General features: G+C 47.5%; 1 protein-coding gene across 1 annotated transcript in view; it reads left to right on the top strand.

The window, feature by feature from the left end:
* Positions 1 to 726: 726 nt before the first annotated feature.
* The window catches only part of LOC311134493 (signal-induced proliferation-associated 1-like protein 2), a gene marked incomplete at both ends in the record, with an annotated part of 247,625 nt that continues 234,567 nt past the window's right edge, over positions 727 to 13,784 (top strand). The window contains 5 exon segments of the mRNA XM_084168193.1: positions 727 to 737; positions 943 to 997; positions 1,001 to 1,804; positions 7,993 to 8,161; positions 8,417 to 9,064. Coding sequence (XP_084024319.1) covers positions 727 to 737; positions 943 to 997; positions 1,001 to 1,804; positions 7,993 to 8,161; positions 8,417 to 9,064 — 1,687 coding nt within the window.

The following is a 13,784-nucleotide window of genomic DNA, read 5'->3' as shown; positions in this document are numbered from 1 at the left end:
ATGGTGTTAGGGATTGGTGTGTAAGAGAGGGACGTTTCAATGGCTCTCCTCACCATACTAACTCTGTTTCACTGTTCTGTTCTCCTCATGTCTTCTGTTCTCCTGATGTCTTCTGTTCTCCTCATGACTTCTGTTCTCCTCATGACTTCTGTTCTCCTCATGTCTTCTGTTCTCCTGATGTCTTCTGTTCTCCTCATGACTTCTGTTCTCCTCATGACTTCTGTTCTCCTCATGTCTTCTGTTCTCCTGATGTCTTCTGTTCTCCTCATGACTTCTGTTCTCCTCATGACTTCTGTTCTCCTCATGTCTTCTGTTCTCCTGATGTCTTCTGTTCTCCTCATGACTTCTGTTCTCCTCATGACTTCTGTTCTCCTCATGTGTTCTGTTCTCCTCATGTGTTCTGTTCTCCTCATGTGTTCTGTTCTCCTCATGTGTTCTGTTCTCCGCATGTCTTCTGTTCTCCTCATGTGTTCTGTTCTCCTCATGTAGCCATGCTAAGAGTTCCCTTGTTCTCTCTCTGTGCTGCAGAGTGTTAACATTCTCTAACATTGTCTTCTTCTTCTGTCTTTGTCTTCGATCAGCAGATCACGTCCAGCTCCTTCAGCTGTCCTCCTGAATTAGCCGCAGCGTCATGATCTAAGATTAATGCACACTCTGAACCCACTCCACTGTGGCAGAGAGGAACAAGCTACTGTGAAAGAAGAGGAAAACACTGCTTTGCCCTCGATGAACGCACAGTGAAAGGAGAACACACTCTGACAGAGGACTACTTCTCTTCAATGCTCCTTACTGGTTGGTCCCTGGACGTCCAGATGCCTTGTGTCCATTGTCACACCAGCATGCGAGTTATGGAGTTGTGACAACGGCCGGTCACCCTCTAGACTCCTTGACCCAGGAAAACAACCTTCTCCTCCCATGGCTGAGTCTGACTATGTAATGCAGACAGAGAGGGGAGTTGAGAATCTGCCTGAGTGGTGATCACTCTGCCACAGACGACTAAACCTGCCTGCAGGGAGGAGGAGGAGGTGCAGGGGAGGAGCAGCAGAGAGCTATGCAGCCTCAGTCTGAGGAACTCTTTACCAGTAAACTAAAGGCCCTGAACGACAACATGGGGCCCCCAGCACAGGGGACACAGCAGGGCAACAAGCCTGATGGGGGTGGGGGGAAGACCAACGGGACAGTGGGGACAGGGGGGACAGGGACCCCAGCTATGCCCAAGATGGGTATCCGAGCCCGGGCTACAGACTGGCCTCCCGCCCCCCGGAGGGACATCTGGGATGGAGGATGCCAAAACTCGCCTAAATACGAGAGCATCGTCGCAGCGTTCCATAACGACCAGCAGCCTCTAAACCAATCAGGAGAGCTGATAGAGTCATGTGACCAGCCCCCTCCAGACTCTGACTACAGTGAAACTGGTGAGTCGGGGGAGGATCCCAGGTACAGTCTGGCCGACCTATTAGGACACTCCCCTCTAAAAGGGGCGGTGCTCTATCCCATCCGCCAACGTTCCAACAGTGATGTCACCATCAGTGATATTGACAGCGAGGACATTATAATGGACGGTACCGCGGTGAATCCCAACACCGGTGCAGCGCTCCACCGGGAGTACGGTAGCACCTCCTCTATTGACCGGCAGGGCCTGAGCGGGGACAGTTTCCATACGCTGCTACGGGGTTACGGTATCGACACCTTAGACCACACCCTCCACACCCTGACACGCCCACATCACTCCATGCCCCGCCCACTGCTGGGCTTACCCGAGTTTCTGCAGCGCTATGATACCTCCCTCTCACCCAGCCTGCAGGTAACTACTGGCTTTATTCTCCCTCTCTCTCTCTCTGTGTGTCTCTCTCTCTCTCCTCTCTCTCTCTCGTTCTCTCTCTCTCTTCTCTGTCTCTCTCTCTCTCTCTGTCTCTCTCTGTCTCTCTCTTCTCTCTCTCTCTCTGTCTCTCTCTCTTTCTGTCTCTCTCTCTCTCTCTCTCTCTCTCTCTTTCTCTCTCTCTCTCTCTCTCTCTCTCTCTCTCTCTCTCTCTCTCTCTCTCTCTCTCTCTCTCTCTCTCTCTCTCTCTCTCCTCTCTCTCTCTCTCTCTCTCTCTCTCTCTCTCTCTCTCTCTCTCCTCTCTCTCTCTCTCTCTCTCTCTCTCTCTCTCTCTCTCTCTCTGCTCTCTCTCTCTCTCTCTCTCTCTCTCTCTCTCTCTCTCTCTCTCTCTCTCTCTCTCTCTCTCTCTCTCTCTCTCTCTCTCTCTCTCTCTCTCTCTCTCTCTCTCTCTCTCTCTCTCTCTCTCTCTCTCTCTCTCTCTTGTCTCTCTCTCTCTGTCTCTCTCTCTCTCTGTGTCTCTCTGTCTCTCTGTCTCTCTCTCTCTCTTTTTCTCTCTTACTCTCTCTCTCGCTCGCTGTATTTCTGAATTCAATTTCAATTCAATTCAATTCAAAGGGCTTTATTGGCATTGGAAACAAATGTTAACATTGCCAAAGCAAGTGAAATAGATAATAAACAAAAGTGAAATAAACAATAAAAAAGTAACAGTAAACATTACACACACAAAAGTCCCAAAATAATAAAGACATTTCAAATGTATATATACAGTGTTGTGATGATGTGCAAATAGTTAAAGTACAAAAAGGAAAATAAATAAACATAAATACAGTGGCTTGCGAAAGTATTCACCCCCCTTGACATTTTTCCTATTTTGTTGCCTTACAATCTGGAATTAAAATAGATTTTTGGGGAGTTTGTATTATTTGATTTACACAACATGCCTACCACTTTGAAGATGCAAAATATGTTTTATTGTGAAACAAACAAGAAATAAGACCCCAAAAAAAGAACTTGAGTGTACCAATTACAGCTGCAATACTCTTGGGGTATGTCTCTATAAGCTTGGCACATCTAGCTACTGGGATTTTTTCCTGTTCTTCAAGGCAAAACTGCTCCAGCTCCTTCAAGTTGGATGGGTTCCGCTGGTGTAAAGCAATCTTTAAGTCATACCACAGATTCTCAATTGGATTGAGGTCTGGGATTTGACTAGGCCATTCCAAGACATTTAAATGTTTCCCCTTAAACCACTCGAGTGTTGCTTTAGCAGTATGCTTAGGGTCATTGTCCTGCTGGAAGGTGAACCTCCGTCCCAGTCTCAAATCTCTGGAAAACTGAAACAGGTTTTCCTCAAGAATTTCCCTGTATTTAGCACCATCCATCATTCCTTCAAATCTGACCAGTTCCCAGTCCCTGCCGATTAAAAAGATCCCCATAGCATGATGCTGCCATCACCAAGCTTCACTGTGGGGATGGTGTTCTCGGGGTGATGAAAGGTGTTGGGTTTGCACCAGACATAGCGTTTTCCTTGATGGCCAAAAAGCTCAATTTTAGTCTCATCTGACCAGAGGACCTTCTTCCATATGTTTGGGGAGTCTCCCACATGGCTTTTGGCGAACACCAAACGTGTTTTCTTTTTTTTTCTTTAAGCAATGGCTTTTTTTCTGGCCTCTCTTCCGTAAAGCCCAGCTCTGTTGAGTGTATGGCTTAAAGTGGTCCTATGGACAGATACTCCAATCTCCGCTGTGGAGCTTTGCAGCTCCTTCAGGGTTATCTTTGGTCTCTTTGTTGCCTCTCTGATGAATGCCCTCCTTGCCTGGTCCGTGAGTTTTAGTGGGCGGCCCTCTGTTGGCAGGTTTGTTGTGGTGCCATATTCTTTCCATTTTTTAATAATGGATTTAATGGAGCTCCGTGGGATGTTCAAAGTTTCTGATATTTTTTTATAACCCAACCCTGATCTGTACTTCTCCACAACTTTGTCCCTGACCTGTTTGGAGAGCTCCTTGGTCTTCATGGTGTCGCATGCTTGGTGGTGCCCCTTGCTTAGTGGTGTTGCAGACTCTGGGGGCCGTTCAGAACAGGTGTATATATACTGAGATCATGTGACACTTAGATTGCACAAAGGTGGACTTTATTTAACTAATTATGTGACTTCTGAAGGTAATTGGTTGCACCAGATCTTATTTAGGTGCTTCATAGCAAAGGGGGTTAAAACATATGCATGCACCACTTTTCCGTTATTTATTTTGTAGATTTTTTTTAAACAAGTTATTTTTTTCATTTCACTTCACCAATTTTGACTATTTTGTGTATGTCCATTACATGAAATCTAAATAAAAATCCATTAAAATTACAGGTTGTAATGCAACAAAATAGGAAAAATGTGAAGGGGGATGAATACTTTTGCAAGGCACTGTATAGGTTGTATTTACAATGGTGTTTGTTCTTCACTGGTTGCCCTGTTCTTTTGACAACAGGTCACAAATCTTGCTGCTGTGAAGGCACACTGTGGTATTTCACCCAATAGATATGGGAGTTTATCAAAAAAAATAAATAATCTAATGCTTTGTGGGTCTGTGTAATATGAGGGAAATATGTGTCTCTAATATGGTCATACATTTGGCAGGAGGTTAGGAAATGCAGCTCAGTTTCCACCTCATCTTGTGGGCAGTGTGCACATAGCCTGTCTTATCTTGAGAGCCAGGTCTGCCTAAGGCGGCCTTTCTCAATACCAAGGATAAGTTCACTGAGTCTCTACATAGTCAAAGCTTTCCTTAAGTTTGGGTCAGTCACAGTGGTCAGGTATTCTGCCACTGTGTACTCTCTGTTTAGGGCCAAATATCATTCTAGTTTGCTCTGTTTTTTGTTAATTCTTTCCAATGTGTCAAGTAATTATCTTTTTGTTTTCTCATGATTTGGTTGGGTCTAATTGTGTTTTTGTCCTGGGGCTCTGTGGGGTCTGTTTGTGAACAGAGCCCCAGGACCAGCTTGCTCCAGGTTCATCTCTCTGTAGGTGATGGCTTTGTTATGGAAGGTTTGGGAATCGCTTCCTTTTAGGTGGTTGTAGAATTTAAAGTCTCTTTTCTGGATTTTGATCATTAGCGGGTATCGGCCTAATTCTGCTCTGCATGCATTATTTGGTGTTTGACATTGTACACAGAGGATATTTTTGCAGAATTCTGCATGCAGAGTATCAATTTGGTGTTTGTCCCATTTTGTGAATTATTGGATGGTGAGCTGACCCCAGACCTCACAACCATAAACGGCAATGGGTTCTATAACTGATTGAAGTATTTTTAGCAAGATTCTAATTGGTAAGTCAAATGTTATGTTCCTTTTGATGGCATAGAAGGCCCTTCTTGCCTTGTTTCTCAGATCGTTCACAGCTTTGTGGAAGTTACCTGTGGGGCTGATGTTTAGGCCAAGGTATGTATAGTTTTTTGTTTGCTCTAGGGCAACGGTGTCTAGATGGAATTTGTATTTGTGGTCCTGGCAACTGGACCTTTTTTGGAACACCATTGTTTCTGTCTTACTGAGATTTACTGTCAAGTCTCAGATCTGACAGAATCTGTGCAGAAGATCTAGGTGCTGCTGTAGGCCCTCCTTGGTTGGTGACAGAAGCACCAGATCATCAGCAAACAGTAGACATTTGACTTCAGATTCTAGTAGGGTGAGGAAGGGTGCTGCAGACTGTTCTAGTGCCCTCGCCATTTCATATATGTTGATGTTGAAGAGGGTGGGGCTTAAACTGCATCCCTGTCTCACCCCACGGCCCTGTGGAAGAAATGTGTGTGTTATTTGCAAAAATTTTACCGCACACTTGTTGTTTGTGCACATGGATTTTATAATGTTGTGTGTTTTTCCCCCAACACCACTTTCCATCAATCTGTATAGCAGACCCTCATGCCAAATTGAGTCAAAAGCTTTCTAGAAAATCAACAAAGCATGAGAAGACTTTGCCTTTGTTTTGGTTTGTTTGTTTGTCAATTAGGGTGTGCAGGGTGAATACGTGGTCTGTCGTACGGTAATTTGGTAAAATGCCAATTTGACATTTGCTCAGTACATTGTTTTTACTGAGGACATGTATGAATCTGCTGTTAATGATAATGCAGAGGATTTTCCCTGTTGCTGTTGACGCGTATCCCACGGTAGTCCCCTGTAGCTCAGTTGGTAGAGCGTGGCGCTTGCAACGCCAGGGGTTGTGGGTTCGTTTCCCACGGGGGGCCAGTATGAAAATGTATGCACTCACTAACTGTAAGTCACTCTGGATAAGAGTGTCTGCTAAATGACTAAAATGTAAATGTAGTTATTGGAGTCAAAATTGTCTCAATTTTTGTGGATTGGGGTGATCAGTCCTTGGTTCCAAATATTTGGGAAGATGCCAGAGCTAAGGATGATGTTGAAGAGTTTAAGTATAGTCAATTGGAATTTGTGGTCTGCATATTTTATCATTTCATTTAGGATACCATCAACACCACAGGCCTTTTTGGGTTGGAGGGATTGTATTTTGTCCTGTAGTTCATTCAATGTAATTGGATAATCCAGTGGGTTCTGGTAGTCTTTAATAATATGTATTTGATCATGTATATGTTTTTGCTGTTTGTTCTTTGTTATAGGGCCAAAAAGATTAGAGAAGTGGTTTATCCATACATCTCCGTTTTGGATAGATAACTCTTTGTGATGTTGTTTGTTTAGTGTGATTCTTCAATTACATTGAGCTGATTTCTGACGTGCTGTTCCTTCTTTTTCCGTAGTGTATTTCTGTATTGTTTTAGTGATTCACCATATTGAAGGCGTAGGCTCAGGTTTTCTGGGTCTCTATGTTTTTGGTTGGATAGGTTTCTCAATTTCTTTCTTAGGTTTTTGCATTCTTCATCAAACCATTTGTCATTGTTGTTAATTTTTTTTCGGTTTTCTGTTTGAAATGTTTTGATTTGATAGGGAAGCTGAGAGGTCAAATATACTGTTTAGGTTTTCTACTGCCAAGTTTACACCTTCACTACTACAGTGGAACGTTTTGTCCAGGAAGTTGTCTAAAAGGGGTGAATTTGTTTTTTTGGTATGTTTCCACACTACTTTCCTTTGATGCCTCCTGATTGAGTATTTCTCTGTTCAAGTAGACTGTGATTTTGCTGTGATCTGATAGGGGTGTCAGTGGGCTGACTGCGAATGCTCTGAGAGACTCTGGGTTGAGGTCAGTGATAAAGTAGTCTACAGTACTACTGCCAAGAGATGAGCTGTAGATGTACCTACCATAGGAGTCCCCTTGAAGCCTACCATTGACTATGTACAGACCCAGCGTGCGACAGAGCTGCAGGAGTTGTGACCCGTTTTTGTTGGTTATGTTGTCGTAGTTGTGCCTAGGGGGGCATATGGGGGAGGGAATGCTGTCACCTCCAGGTAGGTGTTTGTCCCCCTGTGTGCTGAGGGTGTCAGGTTCTTGTCCAGTTGTGGCATTTAGGTCGCCACAGACTAGTACATGTCCCTGGGTCTGGAAATGCTTGATCTCCCCCTCCAGGATGGAGAAGCGGTCTTCATTAAAGTATGGTGATTCTAGTGGGGGGATATAGGCAGCACACAGGAGGACATTTTTCTCTGTTAAGATAATTTCCTTTTGAATTTCTAGCCAAATGTAAAATGTTCCCGTTTTGATTAATTTAATAGAGTGAGTTAGGTCTGCTCTATACCAAATTAGCATACCCCCTGAGTCCCTTCCCTGTTTCACACCTGGTAGTTTGGTGGATGGGACTACCAGCTCTCTGTAACCTAGAGGGCAACCAGTGGGTCCGTCTCCTCTATACCATGTTTCTTGTAGGATGACAATGTCTGTATTTCTGATTTCTTTGGTGAAGTCCAGGTTCCTGCTCTTTAGGCCAAAGGCAGATGACCTCAGGCCTTGGATATTCCAGGATGAGATAGTGAAGGCTTTGTGTTCCGTAAAGTGTCGAATGTTGTTAGTCGTGTGGTTTGGCCTCAGGCCAGTAATTGTGAGCAGAGCCTGCTGAGCATCTGGTACATGCCATTGTCTTGGTCTAGTGTAACAGTTGGTTCGTTGGTGCATTTCTCTCTCTCTCTCTCTCTCTCTCTCTCTCTCTCTCTCTCTCTCTCTCTCTCTCTCTCTCTCTCTCTCTCTCTCTCTCTCTCTCTCTCTCTCTCTCTCTCTCTCTCTCTCTCAGACGGCCACCCAGATCTCCAGAGGGGAGATAGTGAGGATGGCAGGATACGACTACGTGGATCCCTCCATCTTCTACTCCAGAGAGAGAGAGAAGAGCTTCATGGGACGGCTGAAGTCTGACTCTTCTGAGACCTCAATGTTCAGAAAGCTGAGGACCATCAAGAGTGAAGGTCTGTAGAGATCTACGTCTCTTGTTTTTAATACACTCAATGTAGCACCTTACGATTGTCTTTCAATGAAATGCGTGTTATAAATTAAATGTATTATTAATATTGTTATTATTGAAAGTGACGGTTCAGGCTGTATATGCACCTGCCAATTTCCACTGTATGTAGATTGTGTTTAAATTCTGTTGTCTAGAGTCTGTCTCCATTTGGTCAAATTCATTTGGTAAATGTGAGGGGATTCTGTTTCTGATTGTGTAGGAGACGGGTTCAGGCTGTCAATGGAGCAGGATGACAGGAGACCTCTCAGCTTCCAGAAGTGCTTTGCCCACTACGACGTGCAGAGTGTCCTGTTCAACATCAGTGAGGCTGTGGCCAGCAGAGCCACCCTCAGCCAGAGGAAGAACACAACCACTGGGGCCTCGGCAGCTTCACAGTACCACCCTGGAGCCGGTGGGGGTAGTGGAGCGCCCGGGTTAGGACCAGGACCAGGGGCAGTACTGGGGGCAGAGGGAGGGCTGGGAGGTGGTCTTAGCAGTGGAAGTACCGGTACCTCCATGTTTGAGTCTCCTCTGGGCTCCCGAGAGGACCTGAACCCCAAAGAGAACCTGGACCAGGACGAGGGCGACGGAAAGAGCAATGGACTAGTCCTGGGGTGCCCCCACTTCCGTAACGAGGTTGGAGGTGAAGGGGAGCGCAGGATCTGTCTCTCCAGGGCGAACAGTGGCGGAGGAGGAGACAGCTGCAGCTTTCAGTCGTCCCTGTCCTCCCACTGTACCAACGCTGGGGTGTCGGTGTTGGAGGTCCCCAGAGAGAACCAGCCTATACACAGAGAGAAGGTTAAGAGATACATCATAGAACATATCGATCTGGGGGCGTATTACTACCACAAGTTCTTCTATGGGAAAGGTAAGAATTATGTACCTTACTTTCACACTAGTTTTATCAGTTGCTGAGAAACTGAGCATCTCTCTAAAGGGCAGGACCAACACTAATTAGAGGTGTGGAACTTTTCAGACTGTAAATAGTCAACCTTGGGTGTTTAATGGGAAGACAATATGACATCTTGTTCTCTCCTTAGCAAGGAGTCCCATTTCCTCTAGTTCTCAGCCAGACTCCTTTTTGCTGACTTTTCACACTATAAAAAACTATGATGTTTTTCTCCTAGTGGAGTCCCAGTCCCTCTAGTTCTCAACCAGTTACGTTCTCTGTAAACAACAGCGAGAACCATGTGTGTTTGCGTGTGTGTGTTTGCGTGCGTGGTTGTGTGCGTGTGTGTGTTTTTTCGGGGTGTGTGTTTTCGGTGTGTGTGTGTTTTAATGTGTGTGTGTGTTTTCAGTGTATGTGTGTGTGTGTGTGTGTGTGTTTGTGTGTTTTCGGTGTGTGTTCTGTCAGGTTTTGGCCATGACTGTTCGGGTTTTGGTCACTAGATGTCCCCATTGCACCTTTTTTGTACCTTTTGTTTTTTCTTGATCTAATTATTGTTTGCACCTGTAGGTCATTCCCCTGTTAGTATTTAAACCCTGTGTGTTCCTCAGTTCCTTGCTCAGTGTTTGTAAGTTAGCACCCAGCCCCAGCCCAAGCCTTGTGTTATATGGATATTTCTCTGGTGGGATTTTTACCACTTTGTGGAGTTTCTTTGTTTTTTGGAGGTTTTCCTCTTTGTGCCTCTTGGCTTTATTTTTGGACATTGTGGATTTAGTTTCTTTGCCTGAGGATTTTTGTTCTTTATTAAACCACCATCTCTAGTACTGCTGTGTCTGCCTCATCTTCTGGGTTCTGACAATTATTAGTGACTGTTTCTCGCACCGGGTCCTGACAGAAACACTGAGCCATTATTATGAACCCAGAGGCAGCCAGTACCCAGGATTTTTTTTCCATGCTGTCCCACCATGAGGGGACTGTCCAACGCCACGAAGCTGCTCTGGTTCAGCAAGAGGCCTTAATGGCTAGACATTCTCAACTTCTGTCAGAGATGCTGACTTCCATAAAGCAGATTTCGGATCGACTTTCCCCGGCAACCGCTTCTGCTCCAGTTCATCCGATTCAAGGGCTCCGGGCAGTTAATCCCCTGGCGGAACCTCGTCTGCCGCCTCCTCAACGGTTCTCAGGGGACCCAAGTGTTTGTAAGGGGTTTTTCACCCAATGTTCTCTCTCCTTTGAGCTGCAACCATCGTCGTTTCCCACCGACCGGTCCAAGATAGCATATATCATCACCCTGCTGTCGGAAAAGGCTCTAGCCTGGGCTACTGCTGTGTGGGATGCCCAAAGTCCCTGCTGTGCCAGCTACTCTACCTTTGCTGAAGAATTCAAGCGAGTGTTTCAAGGTCCTACCAACGGCCCTGACTCAGCCAAACAGCTCCTGACTCTCCGCCAAGGTCGGCGCAGCGTGACGGACTATGCCATCCAGTTCCGCACTGTGGCAGCAGCAAGTGGCTGGAACGACGAGGCGCTCACAGTGTGTTTTTTGAAGGGTCTTTCTGACACCATCCAAGATGAACTGGCCACTCGGGAACCACCGGACAACCTCGAGTCCCTTATCAAGTTGGCTTCACGCATAGACCAGCGTCTGAGAGAGAGAGAACAAAACCATAGACCGCTCACCCTAGTTCCTATCGGTTCCAACTCCGAGTCTCCACCTTTATCCTCGCTGGCTCCACCAGAACCCATGCAGGTTGGACGCATCTCCCAGGCTGAGAGAGACCGCCGGATGAGGGAGCGATGCTGTCTATATTGCGGCAAACCGGGCCATTTCCGCTCCACGTGTCCCGGGCTCCAGGGAAACGCACTCTCCCGTGCAGGCCTGGGAGGACTGTAACGGGAAACATAACCTCCTCCCATCCATCCAACTCCCGCCTGCTCATTCCTGTTACCCTTTCCTGGGACGACCACGAGGTTTCTCTTCAAGCCTTGGTAGACTCTGGAGCCGCAGGTAACTTCATGGATGGGATCTGGGCGAAGGAGAATGGCGTTCCTTCTGAACCTCTAAGTGACCCCATAAGGGTTACTACGTTGGATAGAAGTCCTTTGGGATCTGGACTTGTCACTCGTGCCACTACCCCCTTACGACTTTCAGTTTCCCAACACAAGGAAGTGATGAACTTTCATCTGATCGCCTGTTCCGAGTTTCCTCTCGTCCTTGGCTATCCCTGGCTTCACAGCCATAACCCTCACATCGACTGGTCTGTGGGCACTATCAAGCAGTGGGGTCCCACGTGCCAAGCCACTTGTATCTTCCCGAGTTCCCAGAGTTCTCCTTCCGAGTCTCTAGAATCCATCGACTTGTCCCGAGTTCCCGAGTGTTACCATGACCTCAAACTGGTATTTAGCAAACAGAGGGCCACCAAACTACCACCCCATAGACCTTACGATTGCACCATCGACCTGTTGCCGGGGACCTGCCCTCCCAGGGGTCGGATCTTTTCCCTTTCTCCTCCCGAACGAGCTGCTATGGATACCTACATCAAGGACGCTCTGACAGCAGGCCTCATGCGTCCATCTACCTCGCCGGCGGGAGCAGGGTTTTTCTTTGTGGCCAAGAAAGACGGCGGATTACGACCTTGCATCGACTACCGGGGACTCAATGCCATAACCGTCCGTAACCGCTACCCGCTACCTCTTATGGCCACAGCCTTTGAGCTGCTCCAGGAAGCAGTTGTCTTCACTAAGCTTGACCTGCGGAACGCATACCATCTTGTGCGGATCAAACCCGGGGACGAGTGGAAGACCGCTTTCAACACGCCTACTGGTCACTACGAATACTCGGTGATGCCCTTCGGCCTGACCAACGCTCCGGCTGTGTTCCAAGCGCTCATAAACGATGTGCTTAGGGATATGCTTAACATCTTCGTGTTTGTGTACTTGGATGACATCCTCATCTTTTCGAGCTCCCTTCAAGAACACACTAAGCATGTCAGACAAGTGCTCAAACGCCTCCTAGACAGCCATTTGTACGTTAAGCCGGAGAAGTGTGAATTCCATTCCTCTCGAGTACAATTCCTGGGATTTATAGTGGAACCCGGACGAGTCCAGATGGACCCCAAGAAGGTAGAGGCGGTAGCGGATTGGCCCACCCCCAAGTCCGTTAAGGAAGTTCAACGTTTCCTGGGCTTCACCAACTTTTACCGCAAGTTCATCAAGAACTTCAGCTCGGTGGCAGCCCCTCTCTCGGCGGTAACCAAGGGTGGCAACACAAGGTTTCTGTGGGGAAGAGAAGCTGAGACGGCCTTCCAAGGACTCAAGCAGCGCATCCTCTCTGCTCCCATCCTGACACTACCAACGGCGGAGGAACCTTTTGTGGTGGAGGTAGACGCATCAGAGGTTGGGGTTGGAGCTGTCCTGTCTCAGAGGGGTGAAGACAAGAAGCTTCATCCTTGCGCCTTCTTCTCTCACCGGCTTACCCCGGCCGAGAGGAATTACGATGTGGGGGACCGTGAACTCCTAGCGGTTAAGATGGCATTGAAGGAATGGAGACACTGGCTCGAGGGGGCTTCTCAACCGTTTCAAGTGCTTACGGACCACAAGAATCTGGAGTATATCCAGCAGGCGAAGCGGTTGAACGCCAGACAAGCTCGATGGTCTCTTTTCTTCAGCCGATTTCAGTTTATCCTCACCTATAGACCCGGGTCGAAGAATCTCAAACCGGACGCCTTGTCACGAATCTACTCTCCTGCCATTCGAGAAGATACTGACATGACTGTCCTTCCGGCCGCTAAGATCGTGGCTCCGATCTCGTGGCAAGTGGAGGATACCGTGAAACAAGCTCAAGCCATCGAACCGGGCCCTGGGGGAGGTCCTGCTAATCGGTTGTTTGTTCCCAAGGCAGCAAGGTCCCAAGTCCTTCGGTGGGGGCACTCCTCTCGCCTCACCTGTCACCCGGGCATAGGCCGCACCTTGGAGTTCATCCAGCGTAAGTTCTGGTGGCCCACCATGAAGGAAGACGTTGCCACTTTCATCAAGGCCTGTTCCGTGTGCTGCCAGGGCAAATCTTCTCACCTTCGCCCTCAAGGACTCCTTCACCCTCTATCTATTCCCCACCGACCCTGGTCCCATATCTCATTGGACTTTATTACTGGCCTTCCTCCGTCCCATGGTAATACTACGATCCTAGTCATCATCGACAGGTTTTCTAAGGCGGCCAGGTTTGTTCCTTTGACCAAATTACCTTCTGCCAAGGAAACAGCTGAGTTGGTGATTAACCATGTGTTCCGAGTCTTTGGGATCCCGCAAGATATGGTTTCCGACAGAGGTCCCCAGTTCGCCTCAAGGTTTTGGAAGGCCTTCTGCCAACTCATAGGGGCCACGGCCAGTTTATCTTCCGGGTACCATCCGGAGTCCAATGGCCAAACTGAGAGGATGAATCAGGAGCTGGAAACCACCCTCAGATGCATGGTTTCCAACAACCCGTCCACTTGGTCATCCTTCATTGTTTGGGCCGAGTACGCGCACAACACCTTGTGCTCCTCCTCCACTGGTATGTCCCCGCATGAGTGTCAGTTTGGCTATGCACCTCTATTGTTCCCGGACCAGGAGGCCGAAGTCAGAGTGCCTTCAGCCTCGAGGTTCATCAGACGCTGTCGGCTTACGTGGAAGAAGGCACGTCTTAATCTTCTGCGTTCCTCTCAGCAGT

The sequence above is a fragment of the Coregonus lavaretus genome, assembly GCF_964263955.1.
Source record: "Coregonus lavaretus genome assembly, chromosome: 1".
Lineage (NCBI taxonomy): Eukaryota > Metazoa > Chordata > Actinopteri > Salmoniformes > Salmonidae > Coregonus > Coregonus lavaretus.
The sequence above is the reverse complement of the archived record's forward strand: the minus strand, read 5'-3'. Positions and strand labels throughout refer to the sequence as shown.